Raw genomic sequence first — 22,278 nt, forward strand, 5'->3', positions numbered from 1 at the left:
GACAATGATGCTGCCCTAAATTCAAGACACTCAAGATGGCTTGTGTGTGTGTGTGTGTGTGTGTGTTCTTGTAGTCCTATCACTGCGAGGACCACTTTGAGTTTCAGACCTTGACAAAGAGGAACCTTTTTGGGAAACTGAGGATATTTTGTTGCCACTCCTAAGAAGAGAAATTTACTTCAACTGTTATTGTCCACAACATGACAGATGACCTCTGGCTCCACCACAATTACAACCGAGACAATAGCAAGAAAAAAACATTTTACAGTTTAAGTGCTACAAACGTTTTTCGTTCTAGATGTAATGTCAGAATGTGGTCGTGGCAGCACATATTTCAATAGTTAAAGTCATGTTTGGAGAATGTATTGTGTCATCGAGTCTCAAGGTGCCTCCCTTTTCAAGAGACAAAATGAAAATACTGAAATACCAGCAGGCCTACAAGGTTGAGCTCGTTCACTACATACTTTTTGACGGTTAACCGTTGATTACTTTGTTCGTCAGAATCGCAAAGCCCGTTGCAGACTAACAAAAGCTACCATGCGGACATGAATCCTCCAGGAAGGAAGGACCTGCGGCGCCAGCAGCCGCGTGTCCTGCATGGGGAGCTGAATATGTGTAGACTAATAAATATCATACAGTGGGGAAACATTATAGTCTAATGTCAAAGACATTTGACTGTAAACTACAGTCATTTCTGCTTGACATTATTATGGCTTCAGATTCTTTCAGTCAGTGTCTGCTTACAGTGAACACGGAGATCTTGTTCACGATAAAGATGACTAGAATGTTTGTCTGTGTGAGGTTGTATTGACACGACAGAGGTTGACTGGTTTTGGCATCATTGTGTTGTTTGCATTCCTGACTTCAAAATCCACACAAAATACTATTGAATAACAAATGAGGTCAAGCTGCGGCTTTTATTTTTAATATCAAAACAACTTTCTTGGTGAGATCAACATTTAGCACCCCACCAAATAAAAACATAAATGGAAGTTATAAAAATAAATGAGGTTGTGATGATTGTTAAGATTGTTGGGATGCGATATTAAGATATAAAAAAAGGATATCATGAGTAGGATAACCTGAATTCCACGTTTACATCAGAGCAATCCTTAAGACTGTGCAGCTGTAAATGTGACAAAGAGTCAGATGAATCCTAAACCAGTGACTCCCACACAGGGAGGCAGTCTGAGTCCTGACTATGCAGAGAACTTAAGCCAGTGTCTGAGTCGTCGTCGTCCACACAGTGAGCTTTAGACGGACCCCCGGCCTGCGCCACCCACTCGGGTTCCCTCTCCAAAGCGCACGTCATCCCCATCTTATCATCAGTCCCGGGGCCACATCTCTCCTCGTTGGCGCTCCCTTCCTCCATCTCCAAAATCTTCACTTTCTCCAGCAAATCCCTCATTTCCTTCTCCCTCGCTCCGCAAATCTCCCGGGTCAGCTCTAAATCGCCCCCAATAGCATCTAAATCCGCGTTGAGGCGCAGACCGACGTACAAACTCGCCTCCAGCTGCGTTCTGATCCTGTCCTCTTCCCAGAACAGCTGCTTCTCTGACGCTGCGTCTGGCGCCTCGTCGGGCTCGGCGTCCTCGCGCTGCAGCTGTTTCCTCCGCCGCATCCAGCGGCGGTTCAGCTCCTGCTGGACCTGCGCCGTGAACACGTCCACCAGGGCTTCTTTCTCCCGCAGCTCCTCCTGCAGTCGAACCACCTGCTCGCACCGCCGCACGTACTCTTCGAGGCTGGCGACAGTTTGAGCTGAACGCACGCGGTCTCCGTCTCGGCGGGCAGCGTCCACCAAGTACGTGTCCTGCACGTAGTTCACCCCGTGTTTATCAATTCGGTCGGAATGCACCTTCGCCTCGCACGCTTCGATGTCCGCGTCCAGCTGCGTAATCCTCTGGAGCTGCTGGCGCATCGTGTGATCCTGCGAAATCACCAGATGGACCAACGTTTCGATCGTTTCCGCGGAGGACGCGTCTCTCTGCGCCCTCTTTCTATTGATCCTCTCCAGCTTCCTGAAAGCTTTCCTAACGACGCGCCGGTGTTTCCCGGGCGGGATGCCCCCCTCGGGGCTCTTGGCAACACGGGGCCTGTGTCTGCTGAGCACCACCCGCGCCTCTGCGCCGCGGGCCCCGTGGCTGGCCAGAGACGCCTCACTTTTCACCAGCAAAAACTTCACGTTGCTCCGCTCCTCCCCCCACGCGCACCACAGCCGGAGCATCTTGGTTTTGCTCGGCAAGGTCCTCTCGAAACCTCTCCATTTCTCCACTATGCAGTACGCACGCGGGCACGCGGCGTCGGGGAGGCCGCGCTGCGCGTTCTGCTCCTCCACGAGTACTTTGACAACGTCGGCGCAGGCTGTGCGCTTCGACAAGCCGAAGACGAGCTTCTCCTCTCGGCAGACCCACACCGAGATTTGGCCCTCCTCCGTCTCCATCGCAGGTGTCTGATGAACCCCAATTCTTCTAAATAGAAAGAAGGAAAAAGTTTTTTTTTAAACCGAGTTAAATTCGCATGTCCGTCAAAATCTCCTCTGCGTCCGATGTGCGCGATGTGGCTGATGGAGCTGAAGGGTTTAGGGTCCTCCAGTGCACTTTCCTGGTGCCAAATCCAGGTCTGCCCTCACGAGACTGCCTCTGCTGTGACCACATGACTTCCACCCACAAGCGTCAGCGGCCAGTTGTTATTTGTCTATGACAAGTTGGAGGTTAATGACGGTTATTGTATATTCCCATATACAGCATATACAATGAATTACATAAAATGAACATTTTTCTGAATATAGAGCAGACACTTCATGCAGTCCCCACGGCCGTGGGGCAGAGGCGCAAAGAGTGTTATATTGAGAGATCTGAGTGGAGGAGAGGTGACCTTCTGAATTACTCGTTTGTGTTCAATGATCTGAATATTAATACTAATATAATTTTGCTTTTGCTCACATTCGTCTCCAAGAAAGGCCTGGTATAGTTTTGGGAAGGGGTTTCGATGGTTGCTGCTTGTGTCCCTACAGGAGGGTTACTTGAGGCTTATAATGACCATGTGAACCTCTTGGATAAGAGGTGTGCCAGCTTTTGCTTGTGTATTTTTGGTGTCCCAATAGTTTTAGCTTTAGATTATTACCATGTGTGTGAGAGAAGGTTCATACTCGTCTTCTCAGACAAGCCAGATCAATTCCTTGACATGTGAAAGCACACAAGCCTCTACATTTTAAAGTGTTAACTGGATTTGCAGGGCTGTCAATTCTCAGCAACTAAGCGAGATTTAAAAGATCTGTTGCCGCCATGTCCAATGAAACTAGCAAGCTGTCCCCAGGAGGAGTGTTTGTTACAGTGATCTCATGACATGTCGACAAAGTGGCCGCGGTAGAAGGTAAGTAGCTGGCAGCACCACCTCCAAACCAACAGACTATAATTCAAACAAATGTCCCTAAATCTAGCGAGAAAGTCACAGCCGGCCACACAGCGGCAGCTCGTCTCTACAAAAAGTCTAAACACGGCTGGTAGGGCTCATAGGCAGGCAGACCAGTAGGTGTCTGTCTAATAAGTTCATGCTAAGCAACAGCCACAGGTAAAGGTTTTATTATTATTTTCTTATTTGTATCAGTATTTTATTAATGGATTTCTGCAGCCCTATCATTGAAAGGCGTCATATTGATGTAGTGCAACCTCAAAGCAAAACGCTATTAGAATTGTTCGGCTCGCTCAGAGCACACACGTGTGCACATGAAATACTAAATATGAAATGATTTTGCTTGCATTCAAGAGGTAATAGTGCAAGTGTAATTTATGGATGAACAATTCAGTTCCTCTTGGTTCATGGGCACCACTCTTTATTTAACTATGTCAAGTACGTCATTAGATATTTTGCAGAAAAGAAAGTGTTTTAAATGTCATGACTTATGTGACTGCATTTTAATTACATGCTGGATAACATTTAGCGGTTCCTTAATGGTTGAACTCAAAGTTAAATAAAACCTGTTTCTTAATTAAAGTCTCCCTGTATACATTAATATATTACAGTTGGTTGCATGGGGACACAGGCAGATCAACATAAAGCAAGTGACAGGCTCCATCTGCTGTTGATCTGAGGTTTCTGCAGTTAAATGAGGCCTCGTCCACACAGATTCATGTTGCTGCTTCAGGGCATAAATGTTTCACTGAAGTGACAACAAAAGCAGGCTGTTCATTTTCAGATTTATTTAACTTCAATATCGTATACATACAAAGTATCTAGAAAGCTACAAAAAAAACTACTATTATCAAGAAGGCGTCATAATGTCACGGAGCAAAGACAAGACCAACTGCAGAACACAGAAACACAGCAGAGCTTCTTTTCTCTCCTTTGCTCCAAAACCTTGGATACAAAAAGATATCACACACCTGTACCAAGAAAAGCTAAGCTATATCATTTTGTACAAAGCACCTTTTTACAAAAAAAAAAGTCTGCACACAAAACCCAAATGTGTGTACGACAACTATATGTGAGCAGTGTGAAAAATCACTTTAAAGCCACCATCTGAAAATGATTGTGAAACAAAAAGGTACCAGTACCTACTCTGTCGACGGAATTACAAATAACAAGAGCTAAACTGCTGATATGTTTATATTTATGATTCCTCATGTTTCTTTTTTAATGTGTCCATTTCATTTTAAAACGGTCCTCCAGACATTCATGTCGACCAAGGCTGTGAGTGTTTAAACATGTGAAAATGTACCAGCAGTGCAGCAGCCACATCATTATACCATCTTATCGGGCTCGCAATATGCAGACGATGTCATCACAAAAACAAGAACAACTTTATACAAATACAATAGGAAAACATCTCACTAAGTAATCAGTAAATGTGAACGAATACACGAGGTAAACGAGAGAAAAGAAAACCCACGAAAACTCCACAGTGTCTGCAGGACTGTGGCAAAATACTGAATGATTGATTGAACTTTATCCAACATTGTCTGCAATTATTTAGAGCTTCTCTTATTAAAATACCTCATAATTGTAAGTGTCTCTACGGTCCTTCTGGTGAAAAGCATTAAACCTCTACGAATGTGTCCAGACCTCCAGAAAATTAGCTTCTGAAACCGTTTTTTGAAAGAATTTCAACCACATAAAAAGTTATGGAATTTGTAGCGTATAAGCATTAAATAGTTTCCTTTAGGATCTGAACGGTCAATGATCAAATCTTGTGTCTTGTGCCAGCTGTGTCAACTGCATCATCAAAGGTAACCTTGTGATGTTTTCACATCGCGCGAGTGTCGTGGATCCAGAAGAGAGTTTTATGTTTCCCAAATCCTTTTTAAAAACACACTCGAACCTGCAAGTGTGCAGGAGGCAAACAGCTGCAGTGTCCACACGAGTTGACATTCTGCGTGCAGTTAGTGGGCGCACGGTTTTAGCAGGTCTTTCGGTCTTTGAACTCGAGGAAAGAAATATGTTTTCTTCAAATACACAATTTGTGAAATCAATGAAAAATAATCGTTTATCTTTTTTTACTTATGACAAGCTTTCATCCTCCTGTAGCAATAATCCTTTAAAAAGGCAATGTGGTGATTGGTTTAAGTTGTGTAATTTTTTGGTCTGGCAACATTGAATTTGTACTTTCTGTTCAATCTTTTTGAAGCTGGACATTTTATACCAAAAGGCACTTCCTCGCTACCATGCAGGACAGGACAATAGATTAACTGTATCTCTGTATTTTTGGTCTTTTAACAGGAAAGGCAGTCAGTCTGTTTATAGTACACTTGTAGAAAAGAAGGCTGATATTTTAGGAACACTTACAGCATTAGAGTAAAATAGAACCTGTTTTATAACTTTTTCTGAGCTTAATTAAATTAACACACTTCAACAAAAGAGCACTGCCTTTTAATAACGTCAAGAAAACTGTATTTCTAGGAGTGTACCAATAGTAAGAAACATTATTTCTCAGATGTGAAGAGGTACCAAGTAACATAGCGGTGACTTATTTTTGCCTGTTCCATCAAACAGATTTTGGACTTAGAACAAAAAGGAAAATGTTAGAGTGTATACTAAGGCACTGTACATCTACACTTTGGCAGACGGGATTGTACAATTCTTACACAATGCAAACAAAAGAGTCTTCCTGCGCAGTGATCACAGTTTTAAGGGGCATCTTTTGGAGTTCTCACAGCTTTAACATGTTTAAGGCTCGGAATCGACGTAGGCCACGTAAACATGTGAACACAGCGTGACGACGTGAAGGCAGTTTGGAGTCTTTTTTGACACCAACATCGCAGGGGGGGGGGGGGGGGGGGGCGACGATATGCTGAGCCTTTAAGAGGACAAAGCCACAGCGTACTGAACAAGGCCTTCCTTCTACACGTGATTTATAGTGTGCTGATTGAGTATTGTTCTAAAACCACAGCTGCAACAGAAATAAGTAAGCGTTACAAAAGGCAGTCCAGGCGGGGGAACAAAGTGCTTTTGGACAAGATGAGTCAGTTCCGAGTCATTTCTGCAGTACTTTCACCTGTCTAAAGTTCTCCCATCAGTTGTCACAAAGAGTTGTAGCACAGAAATGTTTAGCGGGGGACAAGACCTCCTACATTTGCGGGCAAAATGTTGTTAGTACTTTCACAGTGCAATAATTCAGTTGTTAGTGTCTAAGACTTGGAGTGCTTCAACAGGGATAAATAAACGAATGAAAGCAGAGTCTTTTTTAAGAAAAAGCAGTAAATATGCAATGTCCATAACCACTCGCTTCTAACTGTCCGTGTAGTGTTTTCTTAGTTTAGTTTCTTTGGAAAATCTATTGGCTGTTGGTGCATGACTGTATATCTACAGTATGTACGCTCACAAATTATGAACTACAGACACACGAAACACACTCAAACATATTACACAGACCACATCAGGCTGCTGAAAGAAAAAGATCAGCATCCTTCTTTTTCTTAATATACATAACAAAGCAGAAGAAGACACATATTTCCATTTACCAAATTAATATAGTAAATTCTTTAAAAACAGCCACATTTATACCTAAAACAGACCAACTCAACATTATTATAAACGAGAATTCTCGTATTCAAACATAAAACAACTGTACCGTAATTCACAGCTGCAGTCAAATAACAAACACTTTATATTAAAACAAATTTATAACAACTGACTTCACCCAATACCATGACCAAAAAGCATTGTCGGTGTGACTTTCAGGTAGAGGCACTGCCACTTGTCTTGAGGTTGGTAAGTCCATGTAAATAAAGAGGAGGGATTTGGGGAAGCTCAGAGCCTCTCATTCCTTTACCAGTCTGTAGATATGATGCTGGGCGCCGTGCTCACTGTTTGAGACCTCAAACACACACGCCATACACAGCAGTGTCTCCTGCGTGTCCCTATTCGTCACCACCTGCAAGAGAACACACAGTCACTTTCTGGTGTACACGTATTCAAGGGAACAGAAAACACAATCAGATAATCAGATAAATGTAAAGATTTGACATCACAATGAATAAATTATTTCAATATACATGTTTTAAAGGTAATATCTTTCGGCACATGTAAGTTAAAGGGTAAAACAAGGTCCATAGGTTTCTACAAGAACGTGGTAAAGTGTTTTAATGTTTAAAAAACACAGTATTGTTCTCATATGAATGTACCAGTGTTCACCCTCTGTCTCTCCAGACCCCGTCGCATATAGAAACACTGTTTCTCCACGGATATGCTTCAGTATCAGTTCCTCCTGAGCATTTCTAAGACAATGTTACAAACATTTTCAAGCTGCAGAGGGTTTTGGCCCCGTTTGCCCTCCTGACTATGCCCGTCTTTGAATTTGTTTTTTCCTTTTTGCCCTCTCTTGGAGTGCTGAATGACCCCGCGTGATGGCTAAAAACAGAGGTTCCCTCTCCCTATAATCCCCGGTTTTCCCCTGCAGATAATGGGGCTCCTCACACGGAGCCTCGTCCCCTGTGGAATGAGGGCAATGCAAGAAGGACGAGGAAAACTCCTTCTCGTCCCCGACAGCCTGGCAGCAGAGGGAAGGAAGGAGAAGGAGAGTAGCGCGGAGGGATCTCGCCCACTTCGCTCAGTGTGGTGATTACCAATAAGATTGTGAAGTTCTCCAGCACGCTGTTCATCATATATTTTTCTGGCAGATGTTTTAGTTTGTGGATGAAGTTGATCATGTATTCACACATGGGAGACCGACTTATCCGGTAGACAAAGCGTCCATTCTCGAACCGCGCATATTCAGTCTGAGGAAAAAGGGAAAGAAATGTCTCAATCAAAATAGCAATTCATTGTTTTGATCACCAGGATGAAAATATTTGAGTTCATACCTCAACTTTCTCAACCACCTGCTTCCCAAAGGAGCAGACCTTTGTTGAGCAGGTAATGGTCATGTTCTCAGAGCTTTCGTACTGACTCGTGACACCGTAGAAAGAGCCAGTATCATCTTGAATGCTGCAGTTCAAGTCCGCCTGGAATAGAATCGTTTAGATGAGCAATCTGCGGCAATTAAAATCTAAATTTAGGTTTTGAACAAAAGACCCAGGCACGGTACAAAGAGGAAATAAAGTGTATCAAAATGGTAAAATACTAGTAATGGCAACGGTGACAAGCTGCACAGAACTAAATGCAGCTGGATTAGGTGTAACATGCCGAAATTAAACTTCCAAAAAGGCAATATTTAGCAAATCTTTAATTTTAATTAAACATTCTCAATATGAATTCTCTTTGACTGATTTGATTAATGATCTATGACCAAAATTCATCAGCGGGACATTTCACAATTAAAATGAAAAAATAAACTCAGCGCTCTCTGGTGGACAGACTTAGTAATGGAGACTGTTACTCAATTGCCTCAAATCCACGTTGTCATTTTGTTCTGTGTATTATTTCTTGTTAAAGGCCGACATGTAGAGGAATACCAAAGTATCAGTAAGAAGCCAAATAACGCTGACGTATTAGTATTAGTCGATTTCTCACTCTATGCTAAATGTGGGCAGGTTTTGATCATGCAGTGTTCACACTGGATACATGTGGGTAAAAGTAAGGAAATCAAGAGGCCTCTAATTCCTACTTTTTAAATGTCCCATCGATGTGCAATACGTTCCAACAATATAAAGCAGAAAAGGAAATGGAAGAGCCGTGTCTTTAGTTCTAGAATAAGGGAAACGATTCCTTTGTTGAACCTGCAATATAATATTTGTATTTCATTTTCCCAATTGGTAACAAGTACGTAGTTGAAACAACATTAACATACATCACCGTAAAGTTATTTACACGTCAATCATTTACGGTGCAAATTTATAAAACATTCTTTGCTTGGGTCTTTACCAACTCCTGGTTGCTTGACTGCAAACTACAAAGACAACCCACTATGAAGACTAAGATGAAGTAAATACACACATTATACAGAACGTAACATCTGTACTCGAGGACATCAGCATTTGGTTTAAATGTGGCATCCAAATATGTTAGTTTACTTCTTTTGTCACTGTCTAATGGAGAGCTGTTGAGATTAAACATGTATATCATATATCAAATTAGAAGATCTAGGCCACATCTGAGGAAGTATGTAAATGTGTCCATATTGGAAATGAGATACTAAAGAGGATTAAATGAATTTACGTTAAAAGACTGATTATAAAGGTCGAACTGGTCTACTCCCGGAGTGCAGCCTTTCTATGCCCTCAACATCCTGTTCATTATGGATTCAAAAAGAGGAGACGTCCTCCTACAACATTCTCCTCCTTCATTAAGCAAAGTAGTTATACATTCATTATTGTGCAGATTCGGTCTTTCATTTGAAATTTAGATTGGTCGGTCACTTCAAAAGGAATTTGAGGGGACTTGGTCCAAGTGCATACGGTCCTACTTTGTTGGCTGCCGCTAGTTAGCATTTTGCATCAGGGAGGAAATACATGCAATGTTTAAACAGCCATTAGGAGTGCAACCAGGTCACTCCATTGTTTGGAGATATTACGTTGAATTAGTGACTGCTTTGATCAAAAGCTCTCCTGCTATGCAAGTCCAAATATAGCCGAGTGCATTCTGCAAACATTAAGAGAGCATTCTGCTCTGCTTAGACTGATTACAACCAATCACCACAGACGAACCTGAGCCGAATGTTCCCGATTCTGCCATCAAACATTTCACAGTGATATTCATACTGATGTGCGTAAAGAAATGTAATCCTCCATTTTATACGATAAATGATCAATCCTGCGGCTGCAACACTCACCCAGAATTTTATAAGGAAGAAGGAATTCTGAGAACCTTTTCCATACAGCTCCTTCAGTCCTCCTTTCTTTTCTGGGAATTTGTCATAAATCTGGCGAATGTCCACAGACTCCAGCAGGGCGTCACTGTAGGAGTGATTTGTCTGTCCGATATGTACAAATAGGTGTTTGTTGTACTGAAAGAATACATGCAATAGTGTTACAAACATACTTTAAAATATGGTGCTCTAATTCACAATTCATTAAAAATGACCTGAGTATCAATATCAAGAAAGTCATCTACACAGAGAGGGTAATCTTACAAAACACAAATCCTGACAAATAAACCACTATAACAAGTGTTAGTAGTAATCATATTTGGTAACAATACCACCTCATGATGATAACCCTGAGCAGCACTGTATTTGGCCGTCTACATGGTTCTATGATGTCAAAATTCGGAAACGTGATTCTGCTCCAAAAACGAACTGTTCCCAAGGTAGGAATGACTGCGCAATTTCTATTAACTTAGAATATGTGACTTTTTAAAAAAGAAAGTAAAAAATCTCAACATATTTGACCGAGATGGATCCATCTCTATGGGGGGAATTAGGCAAACTAAATAATTCAACCAATTATTCTGTCTCCACTCGGATGAAAAGCAACATTTTTGCAGAAGGCAACCACACTAAACCTAAATTGACAATATGGAATGCAATTTGAGTGCTTTATCTTTGAAAAAATATGTTTTCTCTATTCCATCAACTTTTCAAATGAGAATATTTGGATTTTGATGAATGTTGTGGTCTGTTTAAACCCACGGTGCCCAGCAAAAAGGCAGAAAGAGAAGCAAATCAGAAAATGACATTTGAATTTCAGAGGTTTGTTGACCTTGCGGTGACCGCATTAAACGCTGTGGTACTGCACTTCAGTTTAAAAGCTCACAGAGCAGCCTGTCAAGTGTGTAGCCTTTAGGGCAAATGCAACAATTTCAATCATCGGGCTGAATGTAAGAATAATGGCTGTTGTCCTGCCGTTGTAATAACAAAAGAAAGTGCTCAGGGAAAAGTGGACAAACATTAAAAATATTCCTAAAGCAAACAAGAAATGTGGGACTTGAATTTGTCAATGCACGCTCTATGAGACTGTGGATGGTTCGCCTGAACTGAAGTCTGCCACGTAAATACAGTTTTGGCCTTTTAAGGTACTGATTAATATGCAGTTTTTCCTGCCGTGTCCCTACAGGCCCTCAGCTTGTTTTGGCCTCCTCTCAGTTGACTCTCTGCCTGGGAAAAGGTCCCAGTGTATTGATAGAGGAAAGGCCTGGATGATAAGAGGTGGGAATGAACACCAAGAGATAGCGATACTTCATGCTTTAGTTTAATGCTGCACTCACTGTGTCTGGGTCTCTCTGTTGCTCCAGGAAGGCGGAGAACTCCACCAGTCGGAGTTTAGATGTTCCGATGGAGCGGCCCTGCCATGCTGGTGCCGTTGGAGCTCCTGTAGGCTCGTAACCTACGGTAACGCCACAATAACACAAAATGTGTCCTTTCTGCTGGTTGTTTTACAGTGCAGCTACATTTAGTTCATTTAACTTTAGTTTGTCCTGTTGTTGTTTATCTAGTTCTGACCTTCTTTGCTCACATTTAAAACGCAGAGCAATTCACAAACTGTACAAACAAAAAGGAAATACATCTTCAAACCAGGTTTGGGGTCACGGCATTGAAACGCATGATATTAAGGACACATTTCAGTGCACAGATTCTCTCCTAATTTTATTTAACTTGTATAAATAAAGCTGTTTTTAGTTTTCTTTTAATATCTATCATACAAATAAAATAAAAACATCCTAAATCTTCCGAAAAACAATTTAAAGTCTCGTACAGAAATCATACCGCTCAACAATTCCTTTATTAAGAAAAATGTGGTGGGGTGTCTAAATCTGCCTGTAGTTTAATATTTGAATGTGAGACATTTCTGGGCATCTAAGAGCAGGACAAAACTCGTTATACAACAAGCTAGGAAGTGGAATTTGTCTTTCAGCCAATGCAGCTGTGATCAGGGGACGTAGCTCGGTGTCCACGGTGAGGAGGGCCGAATATTTGTTGTTGTATTCTTAAAATAAAACCAAGAAATCACACTAATGCTGTCTTTACTGATGAAAACGGCAGTTCCTAAAAAGATGTTCATTAAAAAAAAAAAGTGTTATTTTTCTAAGTTTTGGTCCCAAGTTTCAAGCGTTTTAATTTCTCTCTATCAACACATTCGTTTTACAGCGAGATAATCTGCCCATTATCCTCGGAAAACTAAAGAAATGGATTCAACAATTTTGCATGTTTTTTACCGAAATAAATGTTCATGTGGAGATGGAGCAAGTTTTGACACAGTATAGTTAGGAATGTGCAGAACAGAATTAAATTCCAATATACAGTGTGAAAGCTGTGGTATGCATACAGGAAAGTTTGCTTTTTGACCATTCTACCAATAAAATACTTTCAAAAACTCAGCATAAGATTGCATGTTATTAGATTTTTTTTACGGCTTAAGCTTGAATTTAAAATATTTGAAATCCAGCAAATAGTTTTCTAATCAGGTAAATTCTTACTTGAAATGGCTGTTGTGACTGGCTGGATGGGATAGGCTTGCTGGGTGAAAGGCTTAATGCTGGAATAGAGAATGACAAATATATAAAACCACATTTAAACCATTACTTTCCTTAGTTTTGTGAATTCAAAAAACAATTTTTATTGTATTTATTTCACACTTACTCTTGTGAGGATCCTGGCTGACCGGCCGATATCATGCCCTGCCATAACTGGAGAATTACATGTTTTAATAGAAAACAACAGAGAAGGTACAACTGTGATAAAAAGAGCTCCGTGTTCAGCGGATGTAGTTATCTTGACTAACACTCCACTTGATAACGTGCTTATCTGATAGCAGCAGTTATGCAAAGCTGTGGTGTGTAATGTGATTTGGCGCGGGCGTCGGCGTGGTTGGCCTCGTGGCTGCCGTGGGTGAAACTGGACAGGATGGATCAATAGCGGGGCGACGACAAGGCTCTTACCCCCGCTCCAGGAAAGGCTGGGCGCGGGATGCCTGGCAGGCCCAGCTTGTTGTGAATAGCCGTGGCAGAAACAATCTGAGCCGAGGACATGGAGGCCATGCTCTGGAGGGCTTTGTCCTTCACGGCTTGGTCCTTTAACAGCAGTCACAAAAGGCTTAGCTCTCGCACACAAGGGGAAGGTCGGGCATGTTGTAGAGGTAGTAACAAACAGACTCCAAACGACACACTAAAAGCATCACCACTGTCACAACAGTAAACTGCAAGCAGGTTAAAAGAGGATGCATGTGCATTATCAATGAAAAGTGTTTTTATAGGAATGTGCGGAACAGGATTAAATTCCAATATACAGTGCGAAAGCTGTGGTATGCATACAGGAAAGTTTTTGACCATTCTACCAATAAAATACTTTCAAAAACTCATTCAGCAGCATTTCTATCAAGATTGCGTCAAAACACATCCACACATTGTCGAGAATGTCCGAGAAGTAAAAACCGAGGGATAAAAAGTCTCACTTGCTTAAGAAACTTTCACTTCTCTGGTTCCTTATTTTTCAAACGAGTAATCTTTAAATCATCAGGAGGTAACAATTGTAAATGGCCATGCTTAATGGTAAGAAAGAGCCACATGAGCCTGCAGAAAGGCACTGCACATTTCCTGTCGTTTTGGACATAGTCCTTTGTTAGTAGGCATTCACAAGTTGTAAGAAGTCATATTGAACTTGGACACCTGGACATATGGGTATATGTTTAGCAAACCCATGCAGACTCACTGGTGGTAGAAGCGAGAGGAAAGCATGCTGGCAACAGATGCCGGTGGTGCGGAGATAAGCTACAGCGTGATAATAGCATGATGACACAATGAAAAAAGCACTAAACTAGAAAAACATCAACTGTGTCGCTATGAGAACAAATGCAAAGCTAGCAGCTGAAGGACAGAGCAGCTCCAAATGAAATAAAAAGACAACATTACAAACAGAAAATGAATACTTACCATGCTTGTAACCTGTGTGCAAAAAAACAAGGGTTTGTGGTGAATTAATTGTGGTTATTAAACATTTATTAATAAAATGGTTATTAAAGTCTGCATGACAAACCTACCAGCATCACAGTACAACAGTTACATTTGTGGATGTCAAGCCTTCTTGACACAGCACAACACAAATGTGCACCAAACACCTAATAAGGATTTTCCTCCACAATTTCCACATTTTGATCAGTACTCATTACTCAAGACAGAAAAAACAGAACAATGATGTCTGTTATTTCACAAAGTCGTCCAAGGAAAGAAGAACATGGCACATGGGGGGGGAAACCTTTGATATACAAGTATTACTTCATTAAATACCTTAAATTACAGGTCAATATTGTTCCTGACGGCTTCTTTCACAATGCTTTTTTCCCCATTTTAAATCGGTAATTGTTAAAAGCTTTCTCATGGGATTTCAACAAAATCAATTATTGTTAATTGCGATTGACTAAAATGCTCTGAAATGAGGTCATCTGGACTGGGAGGTGGGATAGCAGCCGACAGCCACGGCACTGTGAGGACGAAGAGGGATGAACAAGAAAGCAGACAGCATTTCAGCAAGAGTCAGCCATCAGACCGATTTCCTTGGACCTTCAGCTCTCGGCCACACACCACCAGCCAATACCAGCATGCTTCCCCACATTTTACTAAACTATTACAAATACACAGAGGAGACTATTTTAAGTGTGTCCAGTAAATGAACCATTTTACATATTTCTTTTATTTCTTTTGGTCTGTCAACGTGGTCCATGCAGAATATTTTTATTTAAATAATGTAAAATCTAAAAGTCCTCTTTAGGAAGAATCGTAATAACCAATGAGGATCCTCTGACTTTTCATTCAGCATCCCCCTCAGATAAAAAATGAAATAGAAAACGTTACACCTGTAATCAGCATGTTAGCATTGCTTTAGCTCAAAACCCACCAAGATCAATAATAATAATAATGAATTTAAAAACTGTCTTACTAAAACTAAACTGCCTTTTCCATTCCTAAGAGTATTTATGTATAAAATGAGCAAAAGGACAGTAAAGCAAAGTGAATAAACGTAGATGAAAACCAGCAGACGGGACATTGACAGCATGTCAGAGCAAAGGTAAGAGGTCAAATTGGACTGAGAAGTTTAGAGGGGGTTAGAGAACGTGAGCAGACTACACTCAGCAGAACATTCGGGTTAGCAGGAATCTGAGGACCGGGCATTCACTCGGTCACCACGGGAAACAGGAAGTTAAGTCTCACAGCAACCAACAAGCCCAAAAGCAGAAAAGCGCATACCTTTAGCTTGGAATGAAACTCACGAGATTTCCTTCTGGCAAGAACCTGAATGTGACTAGACACCTGCGGGGTAGGGGGGGGAGGAAAACAAAGGAAGAGCCTGTAACCATGGCAATGAAAAGCCCCTTGCAACTGGGCAAAGCCTGACGTACCTTAATGACAGCTTGGATTTCTCGAACTTTCTTTCTTGCTAAGACCTGTATGTGACTAGACACCTCCATTAAAAAAAACAAAACAAAAGAGAAAACGTAGAATAAAAACACAAGAAAAAACAAAAAAAGTACAAAGTGGATTATACATTTCTTTGTTAAACAGACACTTCACGGAGAACAGAAGCGTCTCCAAACCACACACCAAGCTAACAGCCAATAACGCGTTATGCTGTGTGTTGTCGTCACTTAAGTGAACTGATTAAGGAGGATGCAGGCCCCTTTAGAACCCATTAACAGCACCCAGATGTGATCTGCTGTGTGTTGAATGAAAATTGGCTGGTCTTGTATCCTTACGGGAGCTTGGCGAGGCATTTCACCGGCCAAGTTTACCCTGCTAAATTATTTAATATTCTTACATGAAACATTCAGCAGTGCAAGTGACAGTTAGAGAGAGAGAAGTAGGTTGATGACAGCTTTGAGGGGCGTCTCCTCTGACGCCGCCCACGCAAATCACGAGTTTTCCCGTCGGAGCAAAGTAAGTGATTTAAAAAGTGCTTCCTCCGCGGGTAATTATGTATGTTATTTCAAACATGATGTTTTTGTGCTATTAAGATTCATAAACTAAAGCTGAGATTATAAGTTAATTGATTGATCGATTGAAAATAAATCTGCAAAAAAAGAAGAAAAAAAACATTCTGTGGTTCAAGCTTCTCCAGTGGGAGGATTTCATATTGAATTATAAAACAAGGAATCCGTCCGTCCCTCAGTCTGACTGTGTTATGTTTGCATATCTCGAGAATCGCTCATCTGATCTGACTTCACACATCGGTGGCATCACACATGGCATCGGTATTCCTGGAGGACCCAGGGGAGTGCTTCGTAATATATAGTGCAATTTGGACACTTGACCTCCTCAATATTAATGAACTTAATGAACTAGCAAACACAGCTCTGTGTATCTGCAGCGTTAAAGCCCAACTCCTGTTCCATGGAGTCAATGAGCACAAGCGGCTCCCCTCGACAGACACATTTCAACTCAAATTTGATATATTTTGCTATACTTATAATGCAAACAAAGCTGCAGATATAAAAACAGCAGAACGTAAGACATGTAAAGCAATGACCGGGCCAGTTTTAAGGCGCTCCGTAGTGACTCTCATGCCTCTGAAAAGTAATGGATTCAGTTTACAAATAAAATGTATTTGAATTAACTGGCCACCTATTGGTAATCAAATAGATGGATAGATCTTGCATGAAAACATACATTATGAATGCCAGCACGTAATAAAGTGATAGATAATCAGCAATCATTAACAACACTTAAAACGTTCTCTAAAACTATTATTAGGTGCAAGAGAAGCTGCATTCAAATACTTACTGTTAAGAATGACAGAGGCCTGTATTTAAACTGACTGTTTTACTATTATTATGTTGGTTCAACGTGGGGCTTCCAATTGATACTGGACAGTTTAATCAATAATAATGCAGATTTTAATTCCTAGGAACATTTTTTGACTATTCTGAATCTGAAACCAGTATATCTGTCAGGTAAATGCATTCATATAACACGTCTTCTGAAGTCGAATAACTCAATAAGGAGGTTACAGAGTTGTTTATTTTTTTAAGTGCTCTGGGGCCTTTCCCAATTTTTTTCTGGGTAAAATCGGTTGCAATGGTAATATGATTGAATATGTTCCATCCAAACTAAGTAAATAGCTACATTTTTCCCAATTTTCTGGTTGTTCATCTAATTCTTATTCTGGGCCGAGGGGAAAAGTCCCAGAGAGAGAAACCACGCAGCCTTTCTGCATCAGACCGATCAATTCATACACAGTGATCGAATGTCCCCGCAGATTCGGGCTTGTTCGTCATTGCTATTGCAGTCAGTGGTCGTACTGGGGATTTCCTGTTTAGAGAGCAGACCAGTAAGTGGGTTTCATACTGTTACTGAAGCACCATCACAGCTGCTCATTACAAGTTAATGTGAATACACAAATTAATTTCCCACTTGGGTTTCATTTTTGTACCATGCTTCCTAAGAAAAATACATATATTGCATATAGCAGAATGTAAGAGCCATGAATTATAAATTATTTACATTACATAAACAAAAAATATTACAGCGCAAACTAATAAATCAATTGCAGAGAAACTTCGGAATCTGAGCTGAACGCTGTGGTAAAACTTGATGTCTGCAAAGCACAGCAGTGAGTTGCAGAACACAGAGTGCACTCTCAGTCAATACTCAGAGATCAGATTGTATCTATTGAGGCTTCCATTCATACAGGCTTCTATCCAAGAGCACAACCTCCGGGATTTAGTGATGAAGCAGAATACCTGTGTTTACTGTAGCTGCTATATTGAATGAAATTAGCTGCATTTTAAGGAGAAATTAGCTTTTAGAACAACTGCAACGGTTCTCACACAGTTTGTGTGCTAATAAGTAACAATTTTAGAAAATGTCATAATCTGCGGGCATCAGTTGATACGACGCAGCAGGGAAGGGAGACTTGTCAGCCTCAGAAGTCTGATTGAGAGCAAAGCATTGTTGTTATTCTCTATCTAGGAACAAAAGGCAACAGTCTGCAAGCATTCATATTTGACAGCCTTCTGACACTCATGCCAGAGAGACGCCGCTTCTGTTGTTTTACCTGCTTCCGAGTCCTTGTCTTCCCGGTCCGGAGCTTGATGTATCGGGCTATCAACTCATTTCGACCTGCGTGAGGAGAAAAATGTGTTTTTTAAAAAGCAAAACCGATAAAATCATCCATTTGGAGATGGCGATTAACACACTGATGTCGGGAAATATACATTGTAAATAATAGATGTATAAAACTGCCTTTAATCACAATATGAGTCGTAGCTACATGGACAAAGCTACAACTTTACTAGAAAGTATACAAAAAATCTTCCGCCGAGGCAAGGCCATTTAATTTGTACAGCACATTTCAACATCAAGGCAATTAAAAGTGCTTCACATAAATCCATTAAAAACATCCAAACATAAATCAAGGATATTGAAAAATAGTTCAAAACATTAATTGAAATATAAAATAAAAACAGCCATTAAAAAACGTTAAAAAAAGAAAGAATTGTGGTAAAAGTTCCACAATTCCAAAATGCAGAAATGGTCAATTAAAGGCAGCAACAGAAAAGTGGAGCAATATAATATAAAGCAAACTACAACCATAATTGCAGGTGCATGCACATTGGAAGGTATGTGTATCTCCTACACAAACCAGATCCAGTTTTCCAGTGAGACACAAAGAGCCATAAGCATGAAAAAAAAAAAAAACAGCACAGCCTTTCAAATTAATCTAATGCGGTCTCATTCTCTTCAAAGCACGGCGCTTTGAAAGGAAGCAGATCGAGCTCTTCATACTATTACAGGAAATAATGGCAACTGAATACATTGGGTCTGAAACATTGAAGCTCTGACTAAATAATAATTAAAGCATAGCTTTGTAGAGATTTCCAATTAACAACTGCTCCAAACATTCTTCTGCTTGGCTCCGCTCTAATTGCTGTAGCAATGTAACTGACCCCTGCTTAGCCCTTTTATATGGTAATAACATGCCGCCAACAAAAACTATTACTCAAATTATAGGTAAGGAGGCACTCTAATTATGTGTCCAGCTGTAGCCAATCAATGGCATGGATCTGCTCATCTCCTCCATAAAATGCACCGAAATCCCCATTACAATGAAACATTTTTCTACATTCATATCGTCAATTAAAGGCCTTATTTTTGTTACGACACAATGGGACCAAAACGTGCCGCACACGTTCTAATAAGCCGAGTCTTTGGTAATCAGAAGAAAAGGCATTATCGATGAATTGCAGCCAATCACAGATTACACAGTGTGACAGAAGGTATACTGAAAGAATACATTCCAAAGAAAGAGAAGAGCAGAATATAGGAGACGTGTTGCATAATTAGACTTGATTAGATCTAATTAGATCAGATAAGAGAAGAAAACTGTGATGGATGTCAATATCTGCTTGTTGTCTGTGTAGTGAAAGTATGAGGATAACAAGTATGAAGATACATCCATATAGTAAAGCTATTAGTAAGGATTAATCTTTCTGTATCGTTTGGTCCATATAATATGAGAAAATACTGATATTTGTAAATTTAGAACTCATCATACATTAGAAGATTATTTGGTTAATGATTGTTTTCTCTGCTTTTATCCATCAATTTATCATTTATCCCGCTTTTAGGGTTAAGTTTGTAAAATATGTGCAGACTTTCCTGTAGGGAAATCCTATTCAGAAAAAAAAATGTATTTCAGGCAGATGTATTTTATCGAATATATATTTATGAAATGCGCCCTTTGATACGTGCAGCTCCTGGCCGCGTGCCACACCTGCAGACTTCATTGGTCCGCTGAGCGAGGAAGGGGAGGGAGGGGCCATGATATCGAGCTGCAGTTTGTAACAGGTTGACCCTGCAGCGGTTTTCCCGTTGAACATTTAGGTGAGGCCAACCTGACTGAACCCAGTCATGTGATCACAGGACCAACGAATAACATCTGGGGATTTACAACACCAGCCCGCCTGCCGACAGCACACGCAGCGTAAACTTTCCCAGATGACGCGCGGTCCTGCACTATTTGTACTATATTCACTCATTCGTACATGGTGGAAGCATAAGATGACAATACAGGCATTCATGCAAACTCCTGATTCCTAGATCAAAGCACACAAATGGCAAGCTGAAAGCATGCCTACTGTTGAATAATTCATTCTTTTTACCAAGCTGGAAAAAAGGCTTAGTGGTTCCTGTCTGGCCTGAGTTTCTTTTTTCTTGCCTGCCTTTGCTCTGAAAAAACAACAATTGCTGGAAAAAATGTGACTGTCGTGTCCACATTCACACCGGAAAATGTTTTAGACAAAACTCTGCTTTTTCCACCTGGCAGTCTCCCAGAAACTAATAAAGAAATTGTGCCGCACAAATGGTACAGGACAGATTCCCTCTATGGCACATGAACTGCTTAAACGCTGATTCGATCAAATGAGATGTTTTTAGACAAGAAGGGAAAGAAATGAATTGAACTGGGTTAAAGTTATGTCATGCAATGACATTTAACATTCAACATAAACTTTTTTTTCCTTACGTTCACAAAACAGGGACGTTAGTGCACTTAGATCGCTCACTTCTGCCGCACCATCAACGTCTCTTTTGTAAATGTATACATCTCACAGTATGATTGGTGGCTGTTTCACACCAAAAGATTTGAGTGAGGAGTGGAGGAAATAAAGATAATTTGCCAATAAGTGTGCATTATACACTGATGTGTGTGTAGAAAAATATTTTGTTGAGTTATTTCCCATAAATTCTTTGTTATGTTTGTTAGAAGTAGACTTCTTTTATTGGAGAGCAGTCGCCATCAAACCTCCTCAAATTCAGTGATACACATATTTTCTTGTTAATTATTCACAATTGAAGTCCACTGTTATTTTGTTGCATTTCTTTTTAAAAGCTTTTATTTTGAAGCAGCACAAATGTTCTTCACCTCTCAAATAGTTGGATTGTGCTGCGGTGACCAGCAGCCGATCTGGTAATGGGTCCCAGTATTTTGACAAAGAATAATTCAGTACATTTATATCCATGTACGTATTGACATTTTATTTTACTGTGTAATGCAGCCTGCAGACTCTTCTGCTGTGTCCTTTCGAGCCGAGACCCGTTCTAAAGTTGTAGACTTTTTCAAACAGGGCAAAGTTGAGATAAACTTTGAATATAAATAGTCATTCTATAGTCAGTCCGGTCTAATATTTGCCCTGATGGCTTTTTCTAGCATTAGTTTTGCCTGGAGAAGGCTGAGGAAACGAACCCTTTTTGGGGTGTTCCTGTCACTCCGCACGAAACAGATTAGATGTGTTTACTGTGACCCCTGAGCAGCATTTGTGCTACTAAGCACCCGGAGGAACCCTTCCTTTGGCCAGCCCAGACCCTCTTTTGAATCTCAATAATTCTGGAGGATCTGCAACATATGAAAGGCACTCCAGCAACAGCCCCACAAAGAGGTGGTGGCTCAACTTTCTCTAGACCGACCCAAAAGTGCCGATGCCTCATTCAGCCAGAAATCCAATTCATTCTTCCTCCCTGGAACCTGGGACAGCCTCCCTCTGTTGTGAATAACAATGGCGTGTATTGTCACGGTCCACTGTGGACCAACCTCAGAGGTACCACACCCAGGAATAACTTCCTCTTCTCTCCCGTCGGATCTCAAGCATCTAAATTAACTCTTATGAACTTAACTACACAACCATGACAACACATGCAAGGAGTGTTCGAGGGTAGACTGGGTGCGCTGGGAACCACAAGGTTGGTGGTTCGAGCCCCGGCTGCTCCATGTCCCATGTCGAAGTGTCCCTGAGCAAAACACCTAATGGTTTAAAAATGCAATGTAAGTCCTTTTGGATTAAAGCACCAGCTAAATGACCTGTAATGTAATGTTCTGCATCCCAAGGTCAAGCGTTCTGCATCCCAACGTCACGTCCCCGCAGCCTAGATCTTTTCTTTGTTTGCAGTAGTCTCCCAAGTTGATCACAATGAAATACAATTTCC

General features: G+C 40.9%; 2 protein-coding genes across 4 annotated transcripts in view; both read right to left on the minus strand.

Moving 5' to 3' along the window:
- Window positions 1–898: 898 nt before the first annotated feature.
- rassf10b (Ras association domain family member 10b) lies at window positions 899–4,004 on the minus strand. The gene has a single exon (XM_040203115.2). The coding sequence runs from the start codon at window positions 2,438–2,440 to the stop codon at window positions 1,157–1,159; it is 1,284 nt and encodes a 427-aa protein (XP_040059049.2). The 5' UTR covers window positions 2,441–4,004; the 3' UTR covers window positions 899–1,156.
- Window positions 4,005–4,184: 180 nt separating this feature from the next.
- The window catches only part of tead1b (TEA domain family member 1b), a 41,225-nt gene continuing 23,131 nt past the window's right edge, over window positions 4,185–22,278 (minus strand). Inside the window, exons 3-14 of one of the 3 annotated variants that reach the window (XM_040203088.2) lie at window positions 18,353–18,417; window positions 15,702–15,764; window positions 15,550–15,612; window positions 14,239–14,250; window positions 13,249–13,380; window positions 12,950–12,996; window positions 12,787–12,845; window positions 11,578–11,696; window positions 10,205–10,378; window positions 8,298–8,438; window positions 8,061–8,213; window positions 4,185–7,369 (exon numbers count right to left, since the gene is read on the minus strand). In XM_040203088.2, the coding sequence (XP_040059022.1) occupies window positions 7,256–7,369; window positions 8,061–8,213; window positions 8,298–8,438; window positions 10,205–10,378; window positions 11,578–11,696; window positions 12,787–12,845; window positions 12,950–12,996; window positions 13,249–13,380; window positions 14,239–14,250; window positions 15,550–15,612; window positions 15,702–15,764; window positions 18,353–18,417 (1,142 nt within the window). In that variant the 3' untranslated portion in view covers window positions 4,185–7,255. The remainder of the gene's footprint in view (window positions 7,370–8,060; window positions 8,214–8,297; window positions 8,439–10,204; window positions 10,379–11,577; window positions 11,697–12,786; window positions 12,846–12,949; window positions 12,997–13,248; window positions 13,381–14,238; window positions 14,251–15,549; window positions 15,613–15,701; window positions 15,765–18,352; window positions 18,418–22,278) is intronic. The other 2 variants (XM_040203096.2, XM_040203103.2) reach the window with 2 other exon arrangements.

This window comes from Gasterosteus aculeatus, chromosome 12 (assembly GCF_964276395.1).
Source record: "Gasterosteus aculeatus chromosome 12, fGasAcu3.hap1.1, whole genome shotgun sequence".
Taxonomy (NCBI): Eukaryota; Metazoa; Chordata; class Actinopteri; order Perciformes; family Gasterosteidae; genus Gasterosteus; species Gasterosteus aculeatus.